Source organism: Lepidochelys olivacea (assembly GCF_965140295.1).
Source record: "Lepidochelys olivacea isolate rLepOli2 genome assembly, chromosome: 9".
Taxonomy (NCBI): Eukaryota; Metazoa; Chordata; order Testudines; family Cheloniidae; genus Lepidochelys; species Lepidochelys olivacea.
Window position 1 is genome coordinate 1,472,971 of NC_140419.1, and position 27,626 is coordinate 1,500,596.

The following is a 27,626-nucleotide window of genomic DNA, read 5'->3' on the forward strand; positions in this document are numbered from 1 at the left end:
GACGTGTGTGCAAGCCAAGGACCTGGCCCTGCAGCACCTATGTATGGGACTGGGCTTCTGGCGTGAGGGCTGGGCTTTAGTACCCACGGATCACAGCCACTGCTTGACTGCTTCAGGCCAGGCCAGGACCTGGGCAAGCCAGTGCTCAGGGTGCCAGCCATGGAGCCAGGGAACATATGCATGGGTACCTCCCTGCCCCTGAATGAAGGGCTAGTCCCCGGTGTTCGCTGCCCCACGCAGTTGCCCATCCTCTGCCATCACCAGGGACAGGGCGTGTCCCCCCCTGGGCCCGCAGCAGGGTGAAGTCCTGCTGGCCCCTCTGCTGCCACAGAGCCGCCAGGATGGGATGAGATGGGATGGGATGGGCCTGGCTGTTATGGGGCCGGTGAGGGGAAGATCTGCCCCAGGCGCTGCACACGCGGGAGTTGAGTTCCCCGAAGGGAGGCTGGGGGCTCCCGGGGGTCTCTGATGAGCTCACTCCGGGGTGGCCTGTGGCCATGCAGGGTAGCAGCCAAGAGCCCCAGCTGGAGCGGGGCCCTGGTGCTCGGCGCTGTACAGCCAGGCCCTGCCCACAAGCCGAGCCCAGGACACGGGCCCTGGCACGGCCGGGTCCGCGCGGAGCCCCACGCCGGGGAGCCCCAGCGGTTAGCGGGCCTGGCCCAGCCCCGGGGGCGCGTGTCTGTCCCGGGCCGGGCCGGGCTGCCAGGGACGCGGCGCCTCTCGCGGCTCCCCGCTAGGGGCGTGTGGCCCGGCAGGGAGCGGAGCGGAGCCGGCTGCGCCCTGCCCGCCCGGGACCGGCCCCTCTGCCCCGGCCAAGCCCCGGGCGGCTGCTCGGCGGGCTCCGGCCGGCGACGGGGCTGCGATGGGAGCCGCCGCCGGGAGCTGGGGGCACCTCGCCGCCTGCCTGGCCCGGGACAGAGCCTGCGGCGCCGCCGCGCTGGGGAGCCTGGCCGCGCTGCTCTGGATGGCCGCCCACGGGCTGTAAGTCCGCCCGGCCCCGCGCCCCGGTCCCTGCGGCCGGAGCCCCGGCGGGGGGTGTCCCGCCCAGGCTGGGGGGGGGGAAGTAACTGAGCCCCCCCGGTCGTTCTAGCTGGGTCGGAACCGGGGAGGCGGGCAGGGCTGGGCCCACGTGTACTGAGGCCGCCCGGCCGCTCCCCCCAGCCTGCCGGAGCCGGGTCACAAGGCGGGGGGAGCCGGAGAAGGGGGCGTGGGAACCCGGCTGGGCCGGATCCTGCTCGGCGCCTGGGTTTGCCGCGGCTGCAGAGACACCCCGTTATCCCCTGGGTGCCCCAACGCGGGGCTGCAGATGCTGGAAGAAGAACTCCCCCTCCGGCCCTGGCTGCTCTGGGTGGCGTTGGGGGGCCCTGGGGGTGGTTCGGTGGCCGAACACCTGCCCCCCCGGTGATGACTCACCGGGAGACAGGCGCTTCCTGCAGCCCGGACTCAGGCTCCCAACTCGGGGAGAGGAGCAGGACTGGGCTCTCCTTGGCATCACCCCGGGCTAGCGCGGGCAGCTCCCCGCTGGCACTGCCGTTGTGGGTCTTCGCATCCTTGGGCTCCCCGCTCGCCCTAGGCACCGCAGGGAGTCGAGGTCCCGAACTCAGGCTTTGTGGCTCAAGGGTTTTCCTGTCATTTTCTAGAGCCTACAAGTTAGGTGCTGTGACCGTCTGCATTGCAACGCCTGAGTCCCTGGGAGGATTCGGGCCCCGGTGACTGGATAGCGCCACCGCTGCCAACCACACAGGCCGCATGACAACCACCTCCTTGGGCTGGGCATTTCACGGCAGAAAAGCAAGCTCCGTGTTGGGCTAGGGGGCCTGAGGAGCCTGCTGAGAAGGAGCAGAGCCATAGGAAAGAAGTGTATAAATAACCAGTGGTTGACTTGACCTGCTAACTTTGTGGGAGGGGCTCTCTAGTGTAAAAATACAATTCGGAAGGCCAAAAAAGAATGTGGGGAACAGCTAGCCAAAGACTCAAAAAGTAATAGCAAAATTTTTTTAAGTACATCAGAAGCAGGAAGCCTGCTAAGCAACCAGTGGGGCCACTGGAAGATCGAGATGCTAAAGGAGCACTCAAGGACAATAAGGCCATTGCAGAGAAACTAAATTAATTCTTTGCATTGGTCTTCACGGCTGAGGACGTGAGGGAGATTCCCACACCTGAGCCATTCTTTTTAAGTGAAAAATCTGAGGAACTGTCCCAGATGGAGGTGTCATTAGAGGAGGTTTTGGAACAAATTGATTAACAGTAATAAGTCACCAGGACTGGATGGCATCACGCAAGAGTTCTGAAGGAACTCAGATATAAGGTGGACTATAAGGTGGGTAGAAAGTTGGCTAGATTGTCGGGCTCAACGGGTAGCGATCAATGGCTCCATGTCTAGTTTGCAGCCGGTATCAAGCGGAGTGCCCCAAGGGTAGGTCCTCAGGCTGGTTTTGTTCAATATCTTCATTAATGATCTGGAGGATGGTGTGGATTGCACTCTCAGCAAGTTTGCAGATGATACTAAACTGGGAGGAGAGGTAGATACGCTGGAGGGTAGGGATAGGATACAGAGGGACCTAGACAAATTGGAGGATTGGGCCAAAAGATTCTATGATTCAGATGTGACATTGAACTTCTCTACCTATGGTCATGGCTGGCCTGGTAGACTTAGTCTTCTTGTCTTCCTGCAGGGTATCATCGAATCTGCAGGCCTTGTACTCTGTTTTATTCCTGCTGATTTTCATGCCATTTCTTTCTCGCATGCACCTCTGTCTTGTTAAATCTTCTTCCACTTGCTCTTTGCTCTCCCCTGCGATCACTACGTCATCTACAAAAACCATGCACCAAGGGGCACTCTGGATGTTTTGTGTAAGTGCATCAAGCACCAACGGGAACCAAAAGGGGCTTAGTGCTGAGCCCTGATGTGCTCTGATTCTTACTAAACACTGTTCGGTTTCTCCACATGGATTTCGGACTGTGGTAACCGTATGTACCAACAGTTCGTGTCCCAGGCAAGTCTGATATAGTCTTCAGGCCTCGGTTTCGTTGTCATGCACCACCAAATGACTTCTCTTGGAATGTGTTCGTAAGCCTTCCCAACATGGATGAGTACTGTCTCCAGGGTTTTCTACTTTTCTCTGTATTTTTTCCACAAGCAATGTTAATGCAAAGAGAACATCCATTTGTTCTGTTCCAGTAGAACAGTTCCTAATTTGTTGGGTACATTTGTGAAATGGCTAGAATGAGTGGGACAAGGGGGGTGAGATAATCTTTTTTTATTGGACCAACTTCCGTTTGAAAGAGATGAGCTTTCGAGCCAAACAGAGCTCTTGCTGAGTGGTGCATTTGGGGGATGTAATTTTAGGCTACACAATGATGATTTAAAGGGAAACTGCTGAGCCGTGTCTTGTGCAGCTTTTATGTTCTTATTTATTTGCTTTTTACTCTGTTGTTCATAACCTTAGACCCAGCTCCTTCCGCCCTTTATGTGAGCCAATGTATGAAAATTAATGGGAAAATTAACCATTGGCAGGCGTGTGCTTTACCAGGTTTCCCCTCCTCTGTCTACGTTTATATAGCTTTATTTATTTGGATAAGGGATGTAATTAGCCTGGCTGCGTTGCTTAAAACCACCTTGTCCAACATGCTGCGTTCTCATGCCAAAGCATCCGTATTACTGCACGAGCATCATCCACTGATCTCAGTCCAGCTCAGCACCATCTGGAGTTCACCCCTCCCCAAGGTGTGTTGAGTTTGTCCTGCAGCGGCTCATCACTGCTGAGTCTTGGCCCCCATGTGGGGAGCTGTGGCCCAGGTAGGGGAAGTGAGCTGCCCTGGCCACCCCTGACGCAGACCTAGTGCTAGGGCTGCTGGAGAGTGCGATGCTGGCTAGTGCTCAGCGGGCTGTGTGGTTACAGGAGCAGCCCTGGGGCAAGCCAGAGAGCACCCTGGCCTTGGGGCCTGGCGTGAAACAGGAGCCTGCCGTTGCTAGTTAGTAGCATGTCCCACGATCCCACTGAAGGGGCATGCTCTGATTGACTCTCCCACGTACTGGGCTGCAGGACCTGGCCTCATGGGCACTGGGGTGTCCTGGGGGACCCTGGGCACTGTTAAATAGCTCAGCCTGTTCCTCATCCTAGCCGATAAAGCTGGACTGAGAACCCCAGCTCCTGGGTGAAAGGGCAGTGTGCCCCTGCTCTGATGCCTCTCCCTCTGTGTCCCCCCAGGCTCTTCCATGCCCGCTGCAGGAGGCAGGGCTGGCAGGAGGCGTCGGTGCTCTGCATCGTTTACAGCTTTGTGGGTAGCATGTGCAACACGATCGGGGCGCTCCTCGCCAAGCAGCTTACCATCCAGGTACGCGGGAGACGTCCGGCCTGCCCCCGCAGAGGCCTGCAGATCCTGGAGGTCGGGCATGGGACAGGTTGGAGCCCCCAGCCCAACCCCTGCGGCCAGTGCAGGATGTTGGCTAGGGCTTTGGCCATGGGCACAGATGATGGTGCTCCCTGTGTGTCCCTAGGCCCAACACGTGTCAGAGAGTACTGCCCCGAACCCCTCAGCCCTGGCCAGGCACAGCTGGCCCTGCAGTCCCTGGGCGCCTTGCCTCAGGGCTGGAGGGGGCAGGTTCCCCTGGCTGAGTTCTGCCCCTTTGCTCCATGGTGGTCCCCCCACCACGAGACCCCGTCCCAGTCCCCTGAGGTAACGGCAATCCCAGGAGGCCAGCACAGATCCAAATGGCCGCTCTGATCCCGGGGAGCCCCCCCACCATGCGGGCAGTCAACTCTGACATAAGGCCCCTCCCTTCACCCCAGCCATGGCTGCTCAGGGTCCCCCTGCTGAGGAGGGGACTCCGGGAGGGTGAGGATAACGCAGGCTCGGCCCAGCTGCCTTTCCCTTGTAAACTGCGCTGGGGGCCATGTGCGTTTCCCTGCCCTGCCCAGCCAGGCCTGGCCCCACCGAGAGACCGATGAGGGGATGGTGGCAGGGAGTGGGGCAGTTCATGGGCAGGGGTCCCTGCCCCACGCAGAGGGGGGCCTCAGTCCCCCACTGATGACATGGCTCTTTAAGCCTCAGTGCCACCCTTTGCTGCACCTTCTTCCCCTTGACCGGGAGCAGTCGTTCTGGGCGGGCGTCTCCCTGGCAGAGTCACCGGGGGCAGGGGTAGGGTGAGGCTCACGCTCCCCACCCTGTTTGTCTTGTTCCTCAGGGCTGACGGAGTAACAGCTGCTTCCCTGAGGTGGAGTCATGAACAGCCGACTCTGCCAGTCTGGGAGGGCCCTGGGCCCAGCCTCGCTCACGGCCGGTGTCTCCCCAGCACAGGGCGGTTGGTCGCTCCCGGCATTCACGGCTGGCGCTCAGGGTATGCCCGCACTGCGGGCAGACACCCGCGGCTGGCCTGGGCCAGCCGACTCCAGCTCTGGCTAAGGGGTTGTAGAATTACGGGGTCGATGTTCGGGCTCTGGGATCGTCCCCCCTTGCAGGGTCTGAGGGCTTGGGCTGGAGCCCGAACATCGACCCTGCAATTAAACAGCCCCTTAGCCCGAGTCTACTAGCCACGGGTGTGTAATTTCTGTGTAGAAGTACCCTCAGAGGCCACGATAGCTGCATTAGAAAGAGATACAAGGAGACACCAAGTCCTTGTCCCTCCCAGACAGACCATCCCAGGGCACCTGGCATGGGGAGCTGCCGTTCGGTTCTGCCCCTCAGGCTCAGCCAGCAGTCCCTCCCCCGAGCTCATGGGGCAGGCGGGACGGAGGGGACCCAGATTGCTGGTGCCTTTAGTTACCCTGGGCTGCACGGGACGTTGCTCTGGTTTAACGGGGGGGGGGGGGTGGGATTTTTAAGCCCAGTAGTGAAAACTTGCACGATGTCTCTTCTCCCACATGGGGGCGACACAGGCCCCGACTTGTGCGCACAGTTCTCAGGGCTGGGCGTGCAGACGGGCTGGGTGTGTGAACACATGGACCCCCATGGCTGTTTGCAGCTGCGCACCCAGGGGTGCGGCCAGGGAAGGAGGCACGTCAGAGGTGGAGCAGCTGTGCCTTTACCTGCTCGGAAAGGGGGCTGCACGCCGCATGCTTCCTGAGCTGAGCGTGAATGTGAGAAACGGGCGAGCACGGCAGGCCAGCGCCGTGGCTGTGGGGAGGGAACAGCCTCATGGCGCTGCCCTGCCCGGCACTTGTGCCCCCTCCCCCAGCTCACTCCCAGTCCCAGGGCTGTTGCTCAGAATGGGATGGTCCCTGCAGGTTTTTCACAGCAAGGCTCACTGGGGCAGGCGGGCTCTGTGTTACACACTCATCGCTGTCCGCACCTCAGCACGGGGCAGCCGGGCTCTGTGTGACACGCCCGGCGCTGTCCCCACCTTAGCACGGGGCAGCCGGGGCAGGCGGGCTCTGTGTTACACGCCCGGCGCTGTCCCCACCTCAGCACGGGGCAGGCGGGCTCTGTGTTACACGCCCGGCACTGTCCGCACCTCAGCACGGGGCAGCTGGGGCAGGCGGGCTCTGTGTTACACGCCCGGCGCTGTCCCCACCTTAGCACGGGGGCAGCCGGGGCAGGCGGGCTCTGTGTTACACGCCCGGCACTGTCCCCACCTCAGCACGGGGGCAGCCGGGGCAGGCGGGCTCTGTGTTACACGCCCGGCGCTGTCCGCACCTCAGCACGGGGCAGCCGGGGCAGGCGGGCTCTGTGTTACACACTCATCGCTGTCCGCACCTCAGCACGGGGCAGCCGGGGCAGCCGGGCTCTGTGTTACACGCCCGGCGCTGTCCCCACCTCAGCCGGGGCAGGCGGGCTCTGTGTGACACGCCCGGCGCTGTCCCCACCTCAGCACGGGGCAGCCGGGGCAGGCGGGCTCTGTGTTACACACTCATCGCTGTCCCCACCTCAGCACGGGGCAGCCGGGGCAGGCGGGCTCTGTGTTACACACTCATCGCTGTCCCCACCTCAGCACGGGGCAGCCGGGGCAGGCGGGCTCTGTGTTACACACTCATCGCTGTCCCCACCTTAGCACGGGGCAGCCGGGGCAGGCGGGCTCTGTGTTACACACTCATCGCTGTCCCCACCTTAGCACGGGGCAGCCGGGGCAGGCGGGCTCTGTGTTACACACTCATCGCTGTCCCCACCTCAGCACGGGGCAGCCGGGGCAGGCGGGCTCTGTGTTACACACTCATCGCTGTCCCCACCTCAGCACGGGGCAGCCGGGGCAGGCGGGCTCTGTGTTACACACTCATCGCTGTCCCCACCTTAGCACGGGGCAGCCGGGGCAGGCGGGCTCTGTGTTACACACTCATCGCTGTCCCCACCTTAGCACGGGGCAGCCGGGGCAGGCGGGCTCTGTGTTACACACTCATCGCTGTCCCCACCTTAGCACGGGGCAGCCGGGGCAGGCGGGCTCTGTGTTACACACTCATCGCTGTCCCCACCTCAGCACGGGGCAGCCGGGGCAGGCGGGCTCTGTGTTACACACTCATCGCTGTCCCCACCTCAGCACGGGGCAGCCGGGGCAGGCGGGCTCTGTGTTACACACTCATCGCTGTCCCCACCTCAGCACGGGGCAGATGGGGCAGGCGGGCTCTGTGTTACACACTCATCGCTGTCCCCACCTTAGCACGGGGCAGCCGGGGCAGGCGGGCTCTGTGTTACACACTCATCGCTGTCCCCACCTCAGCACGGGGCAGCCGGGGCAGGCGGGCTCTGTGTGACACGCCCGGCACTGTCCCCACCTCAGCACGGGGCAGCCGGGGCAGGCGGGCTCTGTGTGACACGCCCGGCGCTGTCCCCACCTTAGCACGGGGCAGGCGGGCTCTGTGTGACACGCCCGGCGCTGTCCCCACCTTAGCACGGGGCAGCTGGGGCAGGCGGGCTCTGTGTTACACGCCCGGCACTGTCCGCACCTTAGCACGGGGCAGCTGGGGCAGGCGGGCTCTGTGTTACACACTCATCGCTGTCCCCACCTTAGCACGGGGCAGCCGGGGCAGGCGGGCTCTGTGTGACACGCCCGGCACTGTCCCCACCTCAGCACGGGGCAGCCGGGGCAGGCGGGCTCTGTGTGACACGCCCGGCGCTGTCCCCACCTTAGCACGGGGCAGGCGGGCTCTGTGTGACACGCCCGGCGCTGTCCCCACCTTAGCACGGGGCAGCCGGGGCAGGCGGGCTCTGTGTGACACGCCCGGCACTGTCCCCACCTTAGCACGGGGCAGCTGGGGCAGGCGGGCTCTGTGTGACACGCCCGGCACTGTCCGCACCTTAGCACGGGGCAGCCGGGCTCTGTGTTACACGCCCGGCGCTGTCCGCACCTTAGCACGGGGCAGCCGGGGCAGCACTGCGAGCAGCCACTAGGGCAGAGGGTTCGGAATCTGTTTGAGCAAATTCCTTTTGTGCATAAATTCTTCAGGCTGGTTCCTGGGGCCGGGATGAGTCCGTCTGACTTCGCTGCAGAAGTTCAGCTCGCTGGGGGTTCTTGGGGTTGGGCAGGGCGCTCTTGGGGGCGTTGGACCAGACTCTGGTGTGCTGTGGCCCGGAGGCTGTCTGCAGTGGGGGCTGGGAAGGCGGATACTGTGCACTTCACTGGGTTATCTGGAGTAAAATCTGAACTCTGTCATACTCCAGGGTCTGCTCCCTGTCTGGCCTGGGAGCTTCGGAGCCCCCTGGGGTGACATTTGGCACCATGGGCTGTCGGCCAGTGACAGAGCTCCAAGCACTACAGCTCGGGAGAGATCTGCATGGAGTGTCCAAACGGCCACCCCAGCCGTGAGCAGGGTACCACACCGGGCCTCCCCCCCCCGTCAGCTGCTGGCTCTCCCAGGGACGCCGGGTCTCGGCTAGATGGGCAGAGTTTAGTTCAGCTCCAGAGCCTGCTGCGGGAGCTGTCTGCCCCATTGCTCTGGCCTAGGCTCTCCGCAGCAGGCCCTGTCTCTGCCATGGCCCATGAGGAGGCTACAGACGCTGTTGGTCTGGGGGAGGCCCAGGGAGAGCTGGGGTCACCCGAAGGCTGCCACAGAGATCTGTGCTGAGAGCTGGGGACTGGAAGTCGGAACCCATCCGCTCTTTCCCAGCTCTGACACCTGCTGGCTAGGTGACCTTGGCCAAGGCTGTTCAGCTCTCCATGCCAGGGCCATGCACAGAAGGAAGCTATCACATCACCCTCTCAGGGCTGTTGGGAGACTGGTCTGCATCGTCCATAAAGCGTTTCCCCATCCTGTGATCGTGGCTCTGATCCGATTGGTCTCTCCGCAGGTCTTCACAGGGGCGTACATGGTTGCTGTCGACATCATTCACTTCCTGCTGACTCTCTTTCCTGTCTGCGCATCCGACCCCAGACCCGCACCAGGTACGTGCCCGGCGGGTCTCCCTGTCCTGCATGGTGGGGACAGATCAGAGGGGGGAACCCCAGGTGATAACCTGGCCCCTCCCCGGATTGGATGCATACAGTGCTGGGGGGCCCAGCATGCTACAGGGGCTGAATCCGTTCCAGGCCACACAGAAGGGACAGGCAGGTAGGATGCTGGTAGGGCAGGGCTGGGGAGATGAGTGGTGAGGAGCATGCAGCTGGGAGGGGGATTTGGGGAGAGGCCTGGCTGGGGAGGTGTGGCTTGGAAGGCTGGATGCTGAGGGAGTGGGGGCTGGGCGGGGGCTTGGAGGCTGGGATCAGCGGGAGCTGGGCGATGGGGAGTCGAGGGAGAAGCTGTGTTCAAAGCAGGAGGGGCTGAGTGCTCTCTGGGTGCTGGGGGAGTGCACTGGGCGTGGAGGGGGTGGGGTGGATGCTGGGGGGTGGAGGGAGAGGGCTGGGTGCTGCCTAGGATGGGGGGTTGGCAGGGATAATAGAGGGCTGGGAGACAGGTAGGGTGGGAGGGAGGTAAGGATGGTGCCCCCCTCCCAGCGCAGCCAGTGACCCAGGGGCAGGCGAGCTCTTGGGGGACGAGGATCCCGTTTTGGGGGAGATGTTCTCCAGCAGCAGAAGCTGGAGCTGCCGAGGACCCGCTCCCTATGCTGTGCTCTTGGCTGGCACTTCCAGTGCAGGGCCAGTTCCCCGACGGGCTTTCGCTGTGTCTCCCGGCTGAGACTCTGTGTCCTGCGCAGATCTGCCCGGCAGGAGGAAGAGGAGGAGGAGACAGGTGAGGAGCAGCCTCCTTGCCCTCGCTCTCCCCCTGTGCATGGGCGCCGGCTGGTACGGCCTGGCCATGGCTGCCTCATCCTGCCCCGAGGAGTTCCACGGTGCACAGAGGAGACTGCTTGGGACGGTGCTTCAGGTAACGCAGCTCCCGCTGCCCGTGTCCCTCTGGGCGGGCGGGGATCCCGTGATGGGCCCAACAGTCGCGGGAAGACAGGCGCTGTGCGGGATGTGACAGTGTGTCCGAGCAGATGAGCACGTGGGGGTGACACGCAGTGGCTGGCGGGGCCCCTACCATGCAGTGGGGGTGCCCCGGTGGCTCCCAGTGGCTCAGGATTTCTTATCCTCCCGTCCCGCAGGAGAACACGGAAGTGCTGGGCTTTGCTCTGGGGATGCTCGCTGCGCTCATCGCCTTCACGGCCAGGATCCCCGCACTCTCTGGAGCGGTAAGTGGGCTGGCGGGAGCTTGGTAACGCCGAGCCGCTGCCGTGCCGGGAGCCCTGCACAGGGCGGGGGCCTGGCCGTGCAGTGCACTTGGCTCTGTGGCCTTGGGACAGTGGGGGTGCACAGCAGGAGGGGCACAGCCTGCGAGCTAGCTCCAAACTGGAGTGTGTCCGCCCCGGCCAGGGCGCAGGGCTGCAGCCATAGCCCCGCTGGGCCTCTTGCCCTGGTGCAACAGGGCCCTGGGTCAGTGTAGATGTGGGTCTTGTGGCCCCCTCCCGGCATGCTGGGGCATGGCACTGTCTCCTGGACAGCCCCTCCCCGAGTGCCCATGTGCCAGGGTGAATCCCACCCTCTGTCTTCCCCCTGCCCGGGCCTCCCTTCCCAGCCGGCCACCGTCTCCTCAGCGCTCATGCCTGCCCTGGTGCTGTTGCCCGACGCTCCGTGAGGCCCAGGGATTCTTCTCCCACGTCCTGTCCCTGTCCCCCCGGCTCCTCCAGTCTGTCTGTCTGTCTGCTCAGACTGCACTGCCCGGCAGCGAGTCTCCTGAGGGCACACTTGACAGCGCAGCCTGCCCCTGACAGAGCCGAGGGCCTGAGCCTGCCCGTGGCAGCAACCCTGCCGTCTCCATGGGTGCGAGCGTTTGCAGGCTCAGGGCTGGGCTGCGGTCCCTGCTGCTGCCTGGCGGGCCTCGCTCTCCCTAACCCAGGGCTTGTTCTGCCCCTGCTGTAACAGCAGCGAGATCCGGGACTGCCCGGGCTGCTGCCTCGGGGAACCAGACCGAGGGGTTTACCCGTGCCCTTTGCCTTGGGCTCAGATCCCAGGTCGACAGGGCCCGTGGGGGCGCGGAGCATGGCCGCGCTCACGTTGCCCTCGCAGGGCGGTGGCGCAGAAGGAGGCAGGGCCCAGTCCCCGGTGCCCGCGTGTGTGCCCAGCGAAGGGTATTCGGCTGTTCCCGTGTCGCCGCAGAGGCAGAGACCGGCGGTGCGGGGCCTGGACCGGGCGGCAGGGAAGGCTCCCGGCCTGCGGACAGCTACGTGGACTGCGCTATGTCTGCGGCAGGGCTCTGCTGCCATGGGCGCCCCACGGGGCGGGGGGATGGCTCCTGCTGAGTCAGGGAGCCATTCTGACCTTCCCCTGCTGTCTGCAGTGCAGAGGGAGGCTGTCTCCAGCGACCCAGCTCTGGGCCAGCGTCCCCTCGGCCCTGGCCAGCGTCCTGTATGCCGCGGCCATTGTGACTTACGACCAGCGGCCCGCGTACTTTGTGCGAGCCGTGCCCTGGCTGCTGCTCGCCCTGGGCTCTGCTGCGCTCGACGTGGCTGTATCCTTTCCCCACCGGCTCCACGGGCTGGCACGGTGGGTTTGGCACCGAGGCCGCGGGCTGGGTGGGCCGTGGGGACTGAGCAGCCCTCAGCTCCAGGGCACGATGCAGGCTGCAGAGGTTAGGCCCCGGGGTCTGATGGGCCCCGGGGGCTGCGGATCCTGCCCAAACCATGCCACGCTGGCCAGCTAGGTAGTGTGGGCTGGGCATTGTCCCTGAGCCAGTGCTGGGTAGCTGCCCTCCAGGCAGCCATGTTGCAGGGCTCGTGTTACCCTGAGACACCGTCACTTCCTGAACCCGGGGAGCTCAGATCGCCTGTCTGTCCTGCTTGATGAAAAGCCAGATGAGCTGGCTGGGCCTTGGGGCTGAGGCAACCGAGACCCCGGACACGTGGGCGCTGCTGGCCCAGGCGGAGGAGGAGGAGGAAGAGCCGAAGGGAGCCGAAGAGGAAAAGGTTTCTCCTCCTGTCTCTGGATTCTCCCCTGCCCTGCACCGTGTGCTGCCACTCGCCCTGCCAGGGGAGACGGCCGGGGGCCCACCCTGCTGTGACGCGCCCCGCGGTGCCTTGCCGAGGCGGTAGGGCGGGCATGAGGCCCTTACAGGGGCGGCTGGGCCCGCTGCAGAGCTCGCTCCTGTGCTGGCCGCAGGCGGTTGAGAGCCTGCCGAGGTTTTTGTGCCTCTTGGGTTTGACATGGGCCCTTTTACCCCAGCATCCCGCTACGTCACTGCACGGGATGCAGCCTGATCCGGGGGCCCGGCTCTCCTCTGTGTGCAGAGCTGCTCCCGGCTCCTTCCTCCCACCCCCTTTGGGGGGCTGCACAGCCCACCCTGACCGCCCCTTGGGGTATCCCCCGCGCCTGCTCCCCACCTGCCCCACCGCCCTTCCTCTCCCTCTGCCCAAGAGCACCCCCCGGCTGCTCTGCTTCTTCGTGGAGCCCGCTGCGTCGCGCTGCAGTGGGAGGGAGGGACGGGTCGTTGCTATGGCCTCCATTGACGAGCTCAGCCCTGCAGTTCCCAGTGCGTGCTGGGATTTGCACACTCACTGCTCCCCCTCTCTCTAAGGCCCCCAACTGGCTGCAGCTGAGCATGTTCCCGGCCCCCCCGGCGCTCCGTGAGGGGGCTGCCGTCGGTCGCCGCCTGGATCTCACCATCGAGCAGGTGCAGCCGGTGAGGCGGGAGAACAGCTGGGGCGCTGGGCGGCCGGCAGCAGCATGGAGCTGAGCTGCGGGGGGAAGGCGAGAGGCTGGCCGGGGTCGCAGCGGGCTGCAGGGGGGCAGCCAGCCAGCGAGAGAAGCCGAGCCGAGCCGTGCTCTGTGTGTGCACACACGCCCGCCCTGCTGCCGCCTGTTCTGGGGGTGACCGGGGGCTCCTCAGTCTGCAGCTTTTGGGAGCCCTGCCCCGTAAGCACGGGGGTCTGCGACCCAACCCTTCACCCCCGTGCTCTCCCCACACAGGCCTCTCCTCTGCGGGTTTCTGATCCTCCTGCTGTGCCCTGTGATTGTACCTTGGTAAATCCTGCTCCCTGCTACATCCAGGCTGGCCGCGGTGCAGTGAGGCTGCCGGGAGATGGACAGACGAGTGCTGCAGACCCCGCCCTGCCGAAGCCCCCTGCCTACCCTCCAGTCCAGGTCATCCACGCCAAGCTCTCCCCCTCCAGCTCCTCAGTCGTCTCCTCCATTAGCTCCGAGCTCGAGGTAGGTGGTTGATGCTGGTCATCTGCACTGGATCCTGCGCGAACCGCAGCCTCTTGCCTTGAACTCGGCCCGCCCTGCCTTAAGTAGTGCACGGAGCACAGAGCCCGCTAGCCCCAGGCCAGGGACCGTCCCACCCAGGTGTGCGTGTGGCAGTGAGAGAACCCCCCGTGCAGGCCGAGTCCCCAGAGCATCCTGGCTAATTGCCACATGATAGGGTCCGGTCACAAGAAGCCAGCTCCCCTGATAACCAGATATTCCCCCCACACACACACACAAACAAACACACACGTGCGCACACACACAGGGGCTGCGGTAGGGCCCCTCTCCATCTCTGCCTCGCTGACTGCCGTGGGGCGGGCCGGAGGGCCAGGGCAGTTCCCACTCGGGCAAAGCGCCGCTTGCCGTTAGCAGGAGCTGGCAGGGCTGATTGTAAACTAAAGACTGAAACGGAGCTCAGCACGTAGCCCATGCTTACTGCGTCGTAGCCAGGGCTGGGCACGTCGCCCCATATTAAACCTGACCTCATCTCCCAGGAGAAGACCCTGGTTTTGGTTGCTTCAACCTTTTCCAAACTGCCACTGTTTGAGCCGAAAGTCCCAGGCTCGGGGCTGCCTCCGGCTGAATTGTATTTTGAAGATTTCACCCAAGATGGTTTGGCTGGGTCCAAGAATGAGGCTGGGAAAATATGTCGTTTGGGCCAGGTTAAAAACTCGGGAGACCTTTTCTTTCAAAAGTTCTCGCTGACGCTACCCACCCCTAGTCTCCATCACCCCCCGGCTCGCAGCAGGGATTTACCATTTGGCAGACATGAGCTGGGGGCAGGGATGTGCTTTTTGCCATCTCTGTGAAAATCCGTCCAAGTCTGGCCAGTTTATAAGCTGTGGAGACTGGCTGGGCAAAGGGACTGGAACAAGGGGCCGGGGCGGGAGGACACTGGGATTGGATGAGGAGCCCAAGGAGGGGGTTTGAAACTGGGAACCACTCGGGGATGGAGGCGCAGCGGGAGAGAGACGTTTGATGAGGACCAGGATGGGAGGGATCTGGGTTGAGAGGGCTGAGACTGACTAGGTGAGGAGGGAAGAACTGGGATGAGGAGCCGGGGTGGGGAAGAGACAGGACAGGGACAGGTTGGCGGGATGGGGCAGAAAAGGTCACACTTGGGGGGAAATGGGCAGAAGAGTCTGTGCCCACTAGAGCACACTCCCCTCCGGAGCCTGGAATGGGAACCCAAGATGTCTGAGTGTCCTCATTCCTCTGCTGTTAGCAAATAGCTGTGAGACCCACTGGCAAAGTGGCCCATCCCCCTCTAGAGCTGGCTCACATAGCGGATGACAGCCTACTACTGCTGCCAGTCACACTGTTAGCTCAAGTGGCAGAGGTGCGTGCAGTGGATCTAAAGGTTCCAACCCTGCGGCTGACCTTTGTGGGTGTCAGCGTAATGCCACATGACAGAATTTCTGTTTATTCCGTTTGCGGTTTAACAAAGCCTAGGAGACGTACACACGCACAACTGCGTTAAGGGCACATTATTATGGTTACAAAGTCAAGCCCACAAAAGTAGGGAAATGCTGGAATTACATTTGCCCGGGCAACCTTAATTGGCCCCGTTGTGCTGGTGCATCAGGATACAGTCTTTAATTACGTGATCACGTACAATTTTGTTCATAGGCCCCCTTCTCTGGGGCTGAACAGCGTTGGGTAGTGAGGAGGCTGTGTCTACAGGACCCCCAGCATTACTTGTTGCAGAAGTTGGAAGGTGTGTACCGATAGTGGGGCTGGGAGACTTCAGGCCTAAGCCAGCCAGTTTGGAAAGACTGAGAAAGTGATTGGGGCAGGGGATTGCAGGAAGAGAAGGGATGGGCTCATGGTCAAGGCAATTGAATGCTGTGCTGGGGAAATGGATTCTCTCCCTGCCTCTGCTACAGAGTTCCTGTGTGGTGCTGGGCAACTCACTTAAACCAAACTTTTCCCAGGTGGTCCTAATTGTGTGGTTGTCATTTTCTGGGTGCCTGACGTGAGTTCCTGGGGTTTGATTTGCAGCAGTTCTGAGCACTCACAGCTGCAACTGACGTCAGTAGGAGTGTGCTGTGAACATTTAAAGCGCTGTACAGTGCTGAGTACGCTGAAAAACCAGGTCCTAGGTGTCTCAAACTGGGAACCCCTGTAAAATAGGGATAATACCCATTCATCTCACAGGGGTATTGTGAAGATTGCTTGATGTTTGTGAAGCACTCAGGTGATGAGAACCATAGAAAAGCCCATGAGGACATGAATAATTCTGGTGTCAGAGCAGGTCTTGAATAGCGTGCAGGAAATAAAACCTGGGGCTAGACCCTACAACCCAGCTGGAACCCCCAGGGACCCGAGTATAAGCATCGGCTTAGGTGTAATCTGTATAGTGTGTGTTCGGCCTCGGTTCAGGTCAGGTGGTCTGTTAGCACCGCTGGTGCCGACGACACTGTTCAGGCCCTACTTGGGCCTGCTCCTGCCCCCCGTGTGTACCTCAGCCCCCCCCATTCAGAGTTAGTTTCTGCCGCCTCTGCTAACACCGCCCCCCATCACCCCAACTCCTACTCCCTGGCCCTATTGTGGGCGCTGCGGCAGCCCCTCTGGGTCCCGCTCTCACCTCCATCCCCCGGCACGAGATGCATGGGGGTGGAAACATACGTCCACCCCACAGCATTTCCACGGTGGGATGCTAGCCCTCAGTGTTCCCCCGGTTCTGCCCCGCCCCCTGATGTTCTTGTTCACAGGTTTAAGCCAGCAAGTCCTTCCTTGCGCTTTCTTTTCTTTTCTCAGGTTGGGTGTGAAAACAATGCAACCCTCATGGGTATGGGTCAGGTTGGGACTGGCTGTGTCTAGTCGGGTTCGGGTGGAGCTATCCAGTTAGTCTGGAGCAGAGCTCTGCGTGGGACCTCCCGCACCTCACTGAACAATGAGGAGAAAAAACACCAAGCAGCTGCTCTTGAGTGGTCACTGTCCTGCCCGCCCGCTGAATGAGGCAGGGATCCTGTGGCAAAGCAGTACGTGAGCATGTAACTACAGACACTATCATGATGCATACATACCGGGGTGAATTAAGGGGGCCTGGGCAGCCTTAATTCTGGAGCATCCGAACTTTGGAGTGCTTGCCTTTGCAGCCTTAATAATGTTCTTTTCACGCTACTTCAGTGTAGTCAGAGTGAGCGTACATGGCCCCAGCCGTGTGAACCCTTATGCAGAGTTGTTGTTTCTGGTTTAAATGCCTGCAGATGGCACCGGGTCAGAACCTGGACTGGCCAATCCTTGAGCGGCCCCTTCCCTGGGCTGGCTCAGTGTGGTGGTTGGCACCTTCTCTGCTTGCTGGAGGCTGCCTGCGGGGCTGAGCGTTGCAGGGCCCGAGTGCTCTGCTTAGGCATATTCCGTAAGGGGTCAGACTGGCCTCACATTGTCTCAAAGCCAGCAAGGAGCATGAGGACAAACCCTACCCTGGTTGCCCCTCAACACCCTCATTTTCACTCTGAGAAGAGGAGGGAACGCAGAACTGGATCTCCAGTGGGCTCCGAAATGCAGGTTCTGAACTCGGGGCTGCCAGGAGTGTTGTCTCGGGAAAAGGGCTGATGGGTTTTGCAGGGCTTTTGTTTGTTATCTTTGCATGTTCCCTCCTGCTTTGCCACCTTGCAGGCTGATATGGCACATATGCGACTATCGGCAAAGGAAACGGTTTCTTTCGTAGTTCTGGGGAAATGCCAGCTCCCCTCAGGCCTGCTTTGCTCCTCCCCAGTAGGAGATTTCTGCATCGACTCATAGCTGCTGCTGTCAAACTGCGAGATGTTTCATAGAAACTCTGCAAAGCCCGTCACAGTAGCTGGGGCGATTTCTGTCCTGAGCTCCGTGCATGCAGCTCGCCCTGGAGCAGGGCCGTCCCTCGGAAGGTAGAATTCGGCCCACAGTGGTGCGATCCCAAGAGCTGGACAATCCACGTGCTCGAGGGAGGGCAGGGGAGCAAATACTGGACTATTTTATATAGTTCTAAAAATGGGACCATTCTGTTCCAGAACGTACATGGGAACGCTCCGCATCCCTGTGCCATTGTTCCAACCCGCCAGCACCCTGGGCTCCGGGGCTCTCCGCTCCTGTGGGGACAGGGCAGCCTACGCTCCTTGGGAGATGGGCAGATGGATGGCCCACTGCCCTTACTGCCCCTTGGTCTGACAGAACAGAGAGCGCAGAAAACCTCTGCCAGTCCTACCACCCGTGCTCCGTGCTGGCCTGGGTTCCCCGGCCTGGTGTTCTCAGAGATTCCTGTCTGATGCTGGCATTTCTTACCATGTCCCTGGCGTGTCAGCAGGCGTCTCTGTGGGAACAAATGGGTTTATGGCAGGAGATTACAGCAGGTCAAAGCCCCTTCCATCTGAGCTAGCACTTGCCTTGCACCAGGACCAGCACAGTTACCATATGGAGGGGGACAAACAAAAACACATTTTGATTCTGTAAAGTTTGTTTTGTTTCGCTTCTGTTTTTTAAAAACACCTGCAGCTGGTAACTGGTTCCCGTAGGAGCCACGCTGCACATGAGAGAGAAACTCTTCAGATGATTGGGGCAAGGTGGCTGGTCAGTGCCATGGGTTTGCACTCCATGTCCATAGGCCGTCCATGTCCATAGGCTGTTTGACAGTCACTGTATCTTTGAATAATGACAGGTTTCAGAGTAACAGCCGTGTTAGTCTGTCTTCGCAAAAAGAAAAGGAGGACTTGTGGCACCTTAGAGACTAACCAATTTATTTGAGCATAAGCTTTCGTGAGCTGCAGTATGCATCCGATGAAGTGAGCTGTAGCTCACGAAAGCTTATGCTCAAATAAATTGGTTAGTCTCTAAGGTGCCACAAGTCCTCCTTTTCGTTTTGTATCTTTGAAAATATACGAGATGATGGAGCTCTTGGTGGCTGAAATGCTCGTGACAGCTAGGGGTCAGTATTTCCAAGTTACAGCGCGGAGCAGCCCTGGGATAGTTGACAGACCCACGCAGCCTGTCCTTTGCTATGGCTGTTGTTCTGGGCCCTTACAGACCCCACACTGAAATGGCTCCTGCGTTTGTTTGGACAGACTGACATTCTCAAATGGATTGTGTTTCTGTGACAGTGTCTCACACACCTGGTGAAATCATGTTTTCCTTGCAGTGGTTCTTACCCCCAGCTCCCTTTGCACACTCGCTCGCCCACTCTCTTCAGGTTTATTTTGCAAATAAGAAGTCCCTGTATTTCTCTGCCCGCTGCGGCTTTCCTGCTCTCAAAAGCTGCTTGTGAATCCTCCCATGTGGCTCTCCCCACCTTGACTAGGTACCAGAGCGAGGTATAAAGAGAAGGGATCTGGGCTGGGCTGTTTGGTGGTGGCTGCTCTAGATCAACTCTTTTCTTGATCTTTGTTTTTCTTCTGCAGCAAAAGTACAGGGAGGCCTTAAACTCAGAACAGGTATGGAGAACTGTCACTTTGCTTCGCGCGGGCGTGTGAGGGGGAGGCCGGGACCAGGGGACACCCATGTCTGCCAAGCTTCTTTCACTTTAAATCCATGGATCATTACCACTGCAGTCTCTCTTGGTTTAGATCAGGGGTGGGCAAACTTTTTGTCCCAAGGGCCACATTGGGATTGCAAAACTGTATGGCGGGCCGGGTAGGAAGGGCTGTGTCTCCCCAAACAGCCTGGCCCCTGCCCCCTATCTGCCCTGTCCCACTCCCCCCCCCACTGCCCCCCTCAGAATCCCCAACCCATCCAACCCCCTCTGCTCCTTGTCCCCTGACCACCCCCCTTCCGGGACCCCCTGCCCCTAACTGCCCCCCCTGGAACCCCACCCCCATCCAACCGCCCCTTATCCCTGTTCCCTGACCGCCCCATCCTGGGACCCCCCACCCCTATCCACACCTCCACCCCCTGACAGGCTCCCCAGGACTCCCACACCTATCCAAACCACCCCCCGTTCCCCATCCCCTGACTGCACCCCCCCCAGAACCTCTGTCCCGTCCAACTGCCCCGACAGGCCCCCCAGGACTCCCACACTATCCAACTGCCCCCTGTCCTCTGACTGCCTCCTGGGACCCGCTGGCCCTGGCCCCCTTACCATGGCTGCAGGGGAGGGGGAACAGCAGGGGAGGGGCCGGGGGCTAGCTCAAGGGCCGGGCAGGATGTGGCCCGGGGGCCATAGTTGCCCACCTCTGGTTTAGATGCATGAGACATCACAAGACCCAGAAAGAGGCCAGATTGCAGGGCAGGAAATAATCACTCATAAATTAAAAAAACATAATGTGTGTGCTTTGTCCTTCGGGCCATCCCGGGGAGAGGTTCTGTTCTCAGGCCTGCTGGTGTAAATCTGAAGTGACTCCACGGACCCTTAGTGGAGCTACTCTGGATTTACACTGTTGCACAAGAGTAGAGTCTCCCCCATGATCTCCAGCCCAGTGTCGTTTTTAGGTCACAGAACTAGTTGAGGTCAAAGAGGAGAGAAGGCGTCTAATCTCCCCTAAAGGAAGTTACCCCACCTCCAACTGGCTTTCACTGACTGCAGATAAAGGAACAATGATGATAAACTCCAAACAGCCCCGGACTCCAGAAAGCCGTATCCCCTGGGCTGGTACACATCAGCCATGAGGCGTCGCAGCCAGCGCCGGGTTCATCTTGTGGCTTCGAAGTTTTATAGCAACAGAGATGTCTCCTGTGGGGCAGAGGGCAGAAATTCTGCCGACCCGTTCCTGGGAAGGAGATGGCTCAGGGGCTGGGGAGCAGAGGGGCGTCCAGCTCCGTAGTGCTAGGAGCAGCTTGTGTGAATCGTGTGATCTCAGTCCCGTCCATCCACTCTCACAGCTGGCGGAGAGGTCAAGCAGGGCCCCCCGAGAGATGCCCCTCCAGGACAGATCTGGGGGCGCAGGCTGTGTGGCACGAGCTTGCGCCCCCGGCTGGTATGCAGCATGGGCAGGCAGGTGCCCCCTCACGAGCGCTAAATTAACAGGGGCAGAAAGGGAGTTCACGCTGACCTGTGGGATCCCAGGTACAGTATGTGCCACATGGACCCATAGAAGTTGTGGGTGGAGCTTGGGGACTGAATATCGCCACTTTTCTCCCTGTTCTGCCCTCTGAGGGTGATCCTGGCTGCATTGTGGGAAGTCACGTGGGTCCGCAGTGCGGTGACTGACCTGGGTGTGTGGGATGTGAGTGTGTTTTATCATGGCTACCCAGTGTCCCCCCCCCCCCCCCGGTGCGGACCTGCCCGGTGTGACACGGGAGGTGAATGGAGTTGCTCTGCCTGAGGGCTGGAGGAGTTTGTATGTGTCACTAAAGCCCCAGGAGGGCTCGGTACATCTGGGCCATTGTTCCATGAGCCCAGGACGGGGGCTGCAAGTCAGGGCGGGCATGAACTGGCATCTAGTGCTGTCACACAGCATGGCCTCAAGCCCTTTCTGAAGCAATGGTTTTAAATGATGGACTTCAGTCCATCAGCTGTGTGATCCTGTAGAGCCACTGGCTAGTTATATGAGGGGCTGAAGAGGTGAATACTGCCTGGAATCCCATGGGCCTCGTTCTGCACGGATGTGGGTACAATGCAGAAAACGTTCCTGACTCCAGAACGGCTGAAAGCCCTTCTGTTGATGGCTGCAGATATTTCTGAGGTCGGTAAGACTGAGCTGGAACTGTGTTTACCAGTCAGGTGGCCTGAGTGGCACATGAGTGTATCCTGATTACCTGCAGTGAGTGCCAGGAGAACTCCCAGGTGATGAACAGCTGGTTCTGGAGCACTCGCTATCGTTTTCTCCTGAGAACTCCCAGGTGATGAACAGCTGGTTCTGGAGCACTCGCTATCGTTTTCTCGTGAGAACTCCCAGGTGATGAACAGCTGGTTCTGGAGCACTCGCTATCGTTTTCTCGTGAGAACTCCCAGGTGATGAACAGCTGGTTCTGGAGCACTCGCTATCGTTTTCTCGTGAGAACTCCCAGGTGATGAACAGCTGGTTCTGGAGCACTCGCTATCGTTTTCTCGTGAGAACTCCCAGGTGATGAACAGCTGGTTCTGGAGCACTCGCTATCGTTTTCTCGTGAGAACTCCCAGGTGATGAACAGCTGGTTCTGGAGCACTCGCTATCGTTTTCTCGTGAGAACTCCCAGGTGATGAACAGCTGGTTCTGGAGCACTCGCTATCGTTTTCTCGTGACAATCCGTTGGGTTCAAAGGGACAGACTGTTACTCCTCGGGGCTGAGTGCTGCACTGGAGAGAGCGCCAGCCGGGTATTTTCGGCAAAGATGTAGGCGGTACAGTGAGCCTCATACTGACCTCTTCTCAACAGCAAGATCCATTGTCCCTTGAAGTAGAAGTTGGCTGAGGCTTCTCAGTTAGCAGCCCTCGATAGTCACCTTAATGGAGATCAGTCTCTGCTCATTAGCTGAACAGTAATGGCCGGAGCTGGTTAGAAAACCACCGAGAGCTGCTAGAGAGTTTTCACTCTGCCAGGATCCGACAGGGGCAGCCTTTCCTTTCCTTCCACATTTTTTCATGAACATTTTTATCGAAAATGTTTGATTTCAAAAATGTTTTTTCTCAGTTTGGTTCCCCCTTTTCCCTCTAAGAAAAGGAGGACTTGTGGCACCTTAGAGACTAACCAATTTATTTGAGCATAAGCTTTCGTGAGCTACAGCTCACTTCCTCGGATGCTGTAGCTCACGAAAGCTTATGCTCAAATAAATTGGTTAGTCTCTAAGGTGCCACAAGTCCTCCTTTTCTTTTTGCGAATACAGACTAACACGGCTGTTACTCTGAAACCTTTTCCCTCTGTTTTTTTTTCCATTTTCCATCTTACTGCTCGCAGTGGGAGGGGGAGAAGGAAAGGAGAAAATGAAAAGCCTATCCCAAAAAGGGTTCCATGGGAAATTTTGTTGAACATTTTTTTAAAATGAGAATTTTGTGACAATTTCTATTTTCAGATAAAGTTTGAATTCAGGTGGTTTCCGCCCTGTAAAACCGGCCTGAGCGGCTCCCGTGTGGCCAATCTGCATCCCGTGGAGAGCAGACCCCACTTCTGTAGGAGCTCCGGCGCTACAGACCTGCCTTGTCCCTGTAACCCGAAATCCTTTCTCTTCACAGTGGGACTTCGAAGACATGAATCTTCAGTGGAACAGAAACAGCACCGAGGCGCCAACCATCCAGCCCAGCCGCAGCTCGCTGCTGAATGCAGGCTTCGGATTTGATGTGAACGCCTTCAAACAAACCGCAGCTGCTCTCAGACTGTGTGATAATGATGGCCCCTGGGCAGAGAAATCATAGCAGGTAACTCAAGCAACCAGCAGAAGAAAGATGCTGTGTAGAAGATCCCTGGAGGTCCAGGTTACAGCAGTACTGTGGGCCAGATCCGGGGGTGCAGCTGGTTTACTGAGGGCAGGGAGTGGGTGCAAATGTAGCTCAAATCTCACCTGTGTACTTCCCTGATCCTGCTGCAGCTTCGTGCAGGGCGGCTTCTTCTGCACTGGGCTGGAGCAACCTGAAGGCCACTCAAACAGACCCTGTCTGCAAACAGCCCCAAGGAGCTGCAAACATAGCTGGGACTCAGAATGGCCTGGAGTGTCCTGGCCACGGCCCTGTTCCTCTTTTCCCTGCTGCACTTGCAGTGGGGGTGGGGAATGGCAGAAGAGCCCCATAGTCAGCGTTCTTCTGCCAGAGACTCACTGTGACACTGGGGCAACCCACCCCTGGCCCTTTTAAAACGGGGGGGCTTACACTGACTGCACCTCACTGGGAATGCTGCTGTGTCTGCAGTAATCAGGGCTGAAACGCTCCTATTGCCTTGTGAGTATAACTGACCCTTGTGGGGAGGGGAGGGCATGGGGGCAGTTTCCCCGCCCTGGCACCATTTTAAGCCACGCAGCCCCGTAGCAAAGGTCGGGTTGGCCGTAGCCCATCGATCAGGGTTTCCAGCCCTGCTCCCCGAGCTTCAGGGATGCACTTCTCACCGCGTCCCTGCTGGTGCCAGAGGGGGAATGTGCCCTGACAGGTCAGTAACAGGAGCGCGTCCATCTCCCTGGCCGGAGTCGGGACTTCAGAGCTGCCAGTCCCAGGACAAATTCAGAGGAGAAATAACGTGCCGATGTTTGACCACGAGGGTAACTGACCGGCGTTGCAGCGCTTCTCCATTACATCCAGAGAGGGTTTCTGGCCGATCTGCTCTGGTTCAGCCCCACCACTTGGACTGAGAGCGGGGAGTAGCTCAGGGGAGTCCTCGGGCCTGTGCTGGGCAGGTCACAACAGGCCCTTCTGGCCTGGGCATCCCTGTGTGGCTCCTCTCAAACAGCAGATTCAGACTCACCATCCAGCGCCCTGGCTGGCGTGAGCAGGGTGAAGCACAGACTGCCGGCGCTGCATCACTTCTGCTAACAGTGCATGTGGCCCCCAGGCCTCCCTTTATCTGCCTGTAACTGGCCGGATTCTGACCGGGCCTTGCCTGCACGAGACAGGGTTAGCTGGTGTGGCTCCCACCAGCTCCTGGCCCGGAAGAAGCTCTGCTGTTTCCGGGTTGCCTGCGCCCACGCGAGGGTGGTTGCTGCCCCGGCTGTGTCAGCTGTGTGTGTGCGGGGGGGTTGTCACAGTCCCACTACCACAGCTGGGCTGGCCTTCGGCCTGGGAAAGAGCTGCAGGGGGACGCAGGTTTGGAATCCCTGTTTCCTTGGCCAGTTGGGGTGCCCTGTCGCCCCGGGGCCCCCCCTCGTGCTCCGTAGCCTTGGTGCTGTGGGCTCTTGGTATCACAGGGCCCCCGCACGCAGATCACTGGTGTCTGAAATACGGCTTGGTCGAGCCCCAAGCCCCCCTTTGTCTGCACCTTTTCGCGCCGCTCCTCCAAGCGCAGAGAGGCTGCTAGGAGTGGGATCGCAGCCGGCCGGCGGGCTGCGCCCCAGGGATAGCTGTGAGGGCTGAACGCTGGGGCGGGGCACTGTTGTGACCCGAGAGGATGATGTGAGAAGCCGGCAGAACGCCTGTGTGCGCTGGGTGCGGCAAGGCGGGGGTGCAGCTGGGAGGTTTCAGGTCCCGCACTGCAGCGAACAGCAGGAGGGTGCGTCCCGCCCTGCCATCTCCACTGTGTGAATGTGGAGCCAGCTCTGCGGCCGGCAGGTGCTCAGGAAGAGGCGCTGGGGCAGAGGGGTAATGCCCGGCTCGCTTCGGCTGGGAGGAGCCGGCCCAGGCAGGTGTGGGTGGGAAAGGCTCTCCTTCTCTGTTATGCTATTGGGTCTTAGAGCATCACCTATAGACCCCTATAGACCGTTCCAGGCAGAGGGGTCACAGGCTCTCTTCGTCACATTGCGGTGGGAGATTGCCATCCCATGACCATGTGCCCTGGCTGTTCTGCCCCTTCTGCTCCCCAGAGTCCCTCGCGGCTCTGCTCCATTCCCACGGCAAAGCTGGAACCCCTCCGCTCTGCACCGCCACCCACAGGCAGCTGTGCCCAGGGCCCTGAGCCCAGGCTTGGGGCTTGTTGAGCACCAGGCCCGAGGAGCTGCTCCTGCGTACCAAAGGCACAGCAAACGGGAGGGCGGCCTTGCTGTGCATTCCTAGGACACTGAGCTGCCCTCACCCTGGGGCTCCACTCTCCTCACCCCTGACTTCTGGGAATGCAGCACATGCGAGAAGACGACATCTGACTAGAGCGCCTGGCCTTCTGTCGCTCACGATCTGATCTCGCAGCCCCAGCCTGCCTGGCGCTGCTCCTCTCCAGGTAGATGACCCATCTGGCAGCTGCCTCGGGCAGCGAACATACACAGTTGTTCAGGGAACGAGTGGCTGTGACCTGCGCTGGGTCAGACGCTCCTTTTGCTCAGAACAGCAAAACATTCCCGAGCCAGTGCTGATAAGAAACCTCCACATTAATATTTCTAATGGCTGGAGATTAATTGCCTGGTAGTAAAGCTCAGAAATCCAGACAATGCAAAGACTGGAAACCCAGGGAAAGGAAATTCTTCTGCTGTATTGCCTTTTCCTATTCAGATAATGCACAATAAAATATGAGCGTGCAAGTCAGCGCCTGGGGAGGCTGCCTCAGTCGTGTCCAGAGCAGTACCACTTGCAGATATGCCAGGAGAAATGCCAGGAGAAACCCTGGAGCAAGTGATCTCACGTGTTGTGCAAGGGGGCAGACGGGCTCTGCTGCCTTCGGAGGGGTAGGTAGTGAGCAGTCATATTCATGATGCTTTACACGTCCCTGGTATCTTCTCACCGAGAATCTCAAAGCCCCAGGCACACATGAACTGCTTGCCCGGCCGACACTGCGAGGATGTAGGCAGGTCTTTGGCCCATGGGGAGGTGGGCAAAGAGAGGTGGCTTGGAAGACTCAGGCAGCCCGTCTGGCAGAGCTCAGATCCCGTGTCTCGCAGGTGCGTATCCCGTTACCGCGCGGCCTCCAGCTCATACACGGTGGGGACAGGGAAGGGAGATAGTGAACGGATGTTTGGACAACAGCAAGCGGGTCACAACGCCCTGTGGGGCAAATCCTGCTCCCTGCGCCCACGAGTAATCCTGCTGGTCTCCGGGGGATCCTGGCCTAGCAGCGCTGTGCCCTGGGGCAGAGGCAGTGAAGTGTGTTCATGTGCCCTGCTGGCCTCCAGTGATTGTGAGTGTGATGAGTCTGGCGTTCTCTAAGCCGCAGAGGACACCTCCCCGGCCCCAGCCGCTCTGCCGCATGGAACAATTGGAGCCTGGCATTGCTGGGCCCCGGATGGGAATAGCTGGGCTTAGGCGGGCCTGGGGTGGAGCTGGATTTGCAGGGTGGGGAGGGGGTTTGCACGTCTGCTCACATTTTGCCGTTTCACCGATTCATGGAGTTTAAGGCCAGAACGGACCATTAGATCACCCAGTCTGGCCTCCTGCATCACACACGTCGCCCGTTACCCTGTGTTGGTCCCAGCAACTTGGGTTTGGATCCTGCATCTCGGAGCCAGTGCGTTCAGGTTCCTCAGGATCTGCCTCCATCCTGCAATGCAAGGAGAGCTGGTTCTCCTCTGCCGGCTCCCCTGCAATCTGCTGACTCCAGGGTACAAACCAGGATGGCACTTGGTTGAAAATCTGCAAGCAGAGTATGTGTATGAGAACAAGGCGTCAGAAAGTGTTTGCCCTTCCAAGACATTTACTAGAAAACTGAGTAAAGACTGGCGGTGATATCGGGGGGAGGGGAGACTGAGAGGTTAGGGGCAATAGGGGACCTTGAAGGGTCAGGCTGGGCAGGGAGTGGGGCTGCAAGATTTTCTTTGCTTTCGAGTAATAAAATGTTCAGTGCCTGGTAGCCTCCAGACTTGTCTTTTGTGAGCGCGGGGGCCACGGGCTGAAGGGGGTGAGGGGCTTTACAATATTCACCATCCGTTGGGGTGTCCCTGTCTGTCAGCATCTGGCATAGCAGGAATGTATGCCCCTGTCTGCCCTGGCCTGCGGCCACAACCGCTCCCATGCCTGCCCCAACGGCCATATGTGGTGACTCGAAGCCGTGGCCCCCGGTGCTGGTGGAGGCTAAGGGACGAGTTCCCTGTGCAGTGTTTTTCAAGGGGAAAATACCTAGTCCAGCTTGGTGCAGGTGCTGTTCTGTAGCCAGGCTCTGAATTGGGCAAGCCTCAGCCCGTGACAGGCACGCTGCTGCTGCGAGATCTGGATCCGCCAGCTTCCCTGCCACAGGCCGGCGTTATGTAAGTGGTGACACAAAGAGGTTCTGTATGTCGGCTGTGCCCCGGCCCCCGGCCTCGTAGCCCTGGCTGGTAGGCCTCCTGCCCCCGTCTGCCCTTGGCCTAGTTACTCTACATCACAAACGGGGTCAGGCTTTGTGGAAGTGACATAACTTATGCCCGGGGTGCGGCGACCCCCCACCCCCGGCCGCTGGGGAATGCAGCCCCATGTGGCTCGGCCCCAGATGGATTCCAGCCCTGAGAGCTGGCGTGAGTTCATGTCACCGTTGGGTGCCTATCCCGGGCCACCAAAGGGGTGGCTCGACCCTCTCCACAGCCTGTTGTGCTTCCATGTGGGTAGCTGGCAGGCGAGCTCTGTGCTCTGGGACGTCCCGTGCTCATTACGCTCCTGTCCTGGGAGCTAGCC

General features: G+C 60.0%; 1 protein-coding gene across 1 annotated transcript; it reads left to right on the plus strand.

The window, feature by feature from the left end:
* Nucleotides 1–794: 794 nt before the first annotated feature.
* Nucleotides 795–26,775, plus strand: TMEM44 (transmembrane protein 44). The gene is made up of 10 exons (XM_084638269.1): nucleotides 795–981; nucleotides 4,212–4,338; nucleotides 9,220–9,313; nucleotides 10,063–10,232; nucleotides 10,453–10,539; nucleotides 11,685–11,855; nucleotides 12,166–12,309; nucleotides 12,918–13,022; nucleotides 13,391–13,549; nucleotides 22,653–26,775. The coding sequence occupies exons 1-10, from the start codon at nucleotides 863–865 to the stop codon at nucleotides 22,830–22,832; spliced, it is 1,356 nt and encodes a 451-aa protein (XP_084494395.1). The 5' UTR covers nucleotides 795–862; the 3' UTR covers nucleotides 22,833–26,775.
* Nucleotides 26,776–27,626: the final 851 nt, after the last annotated feature.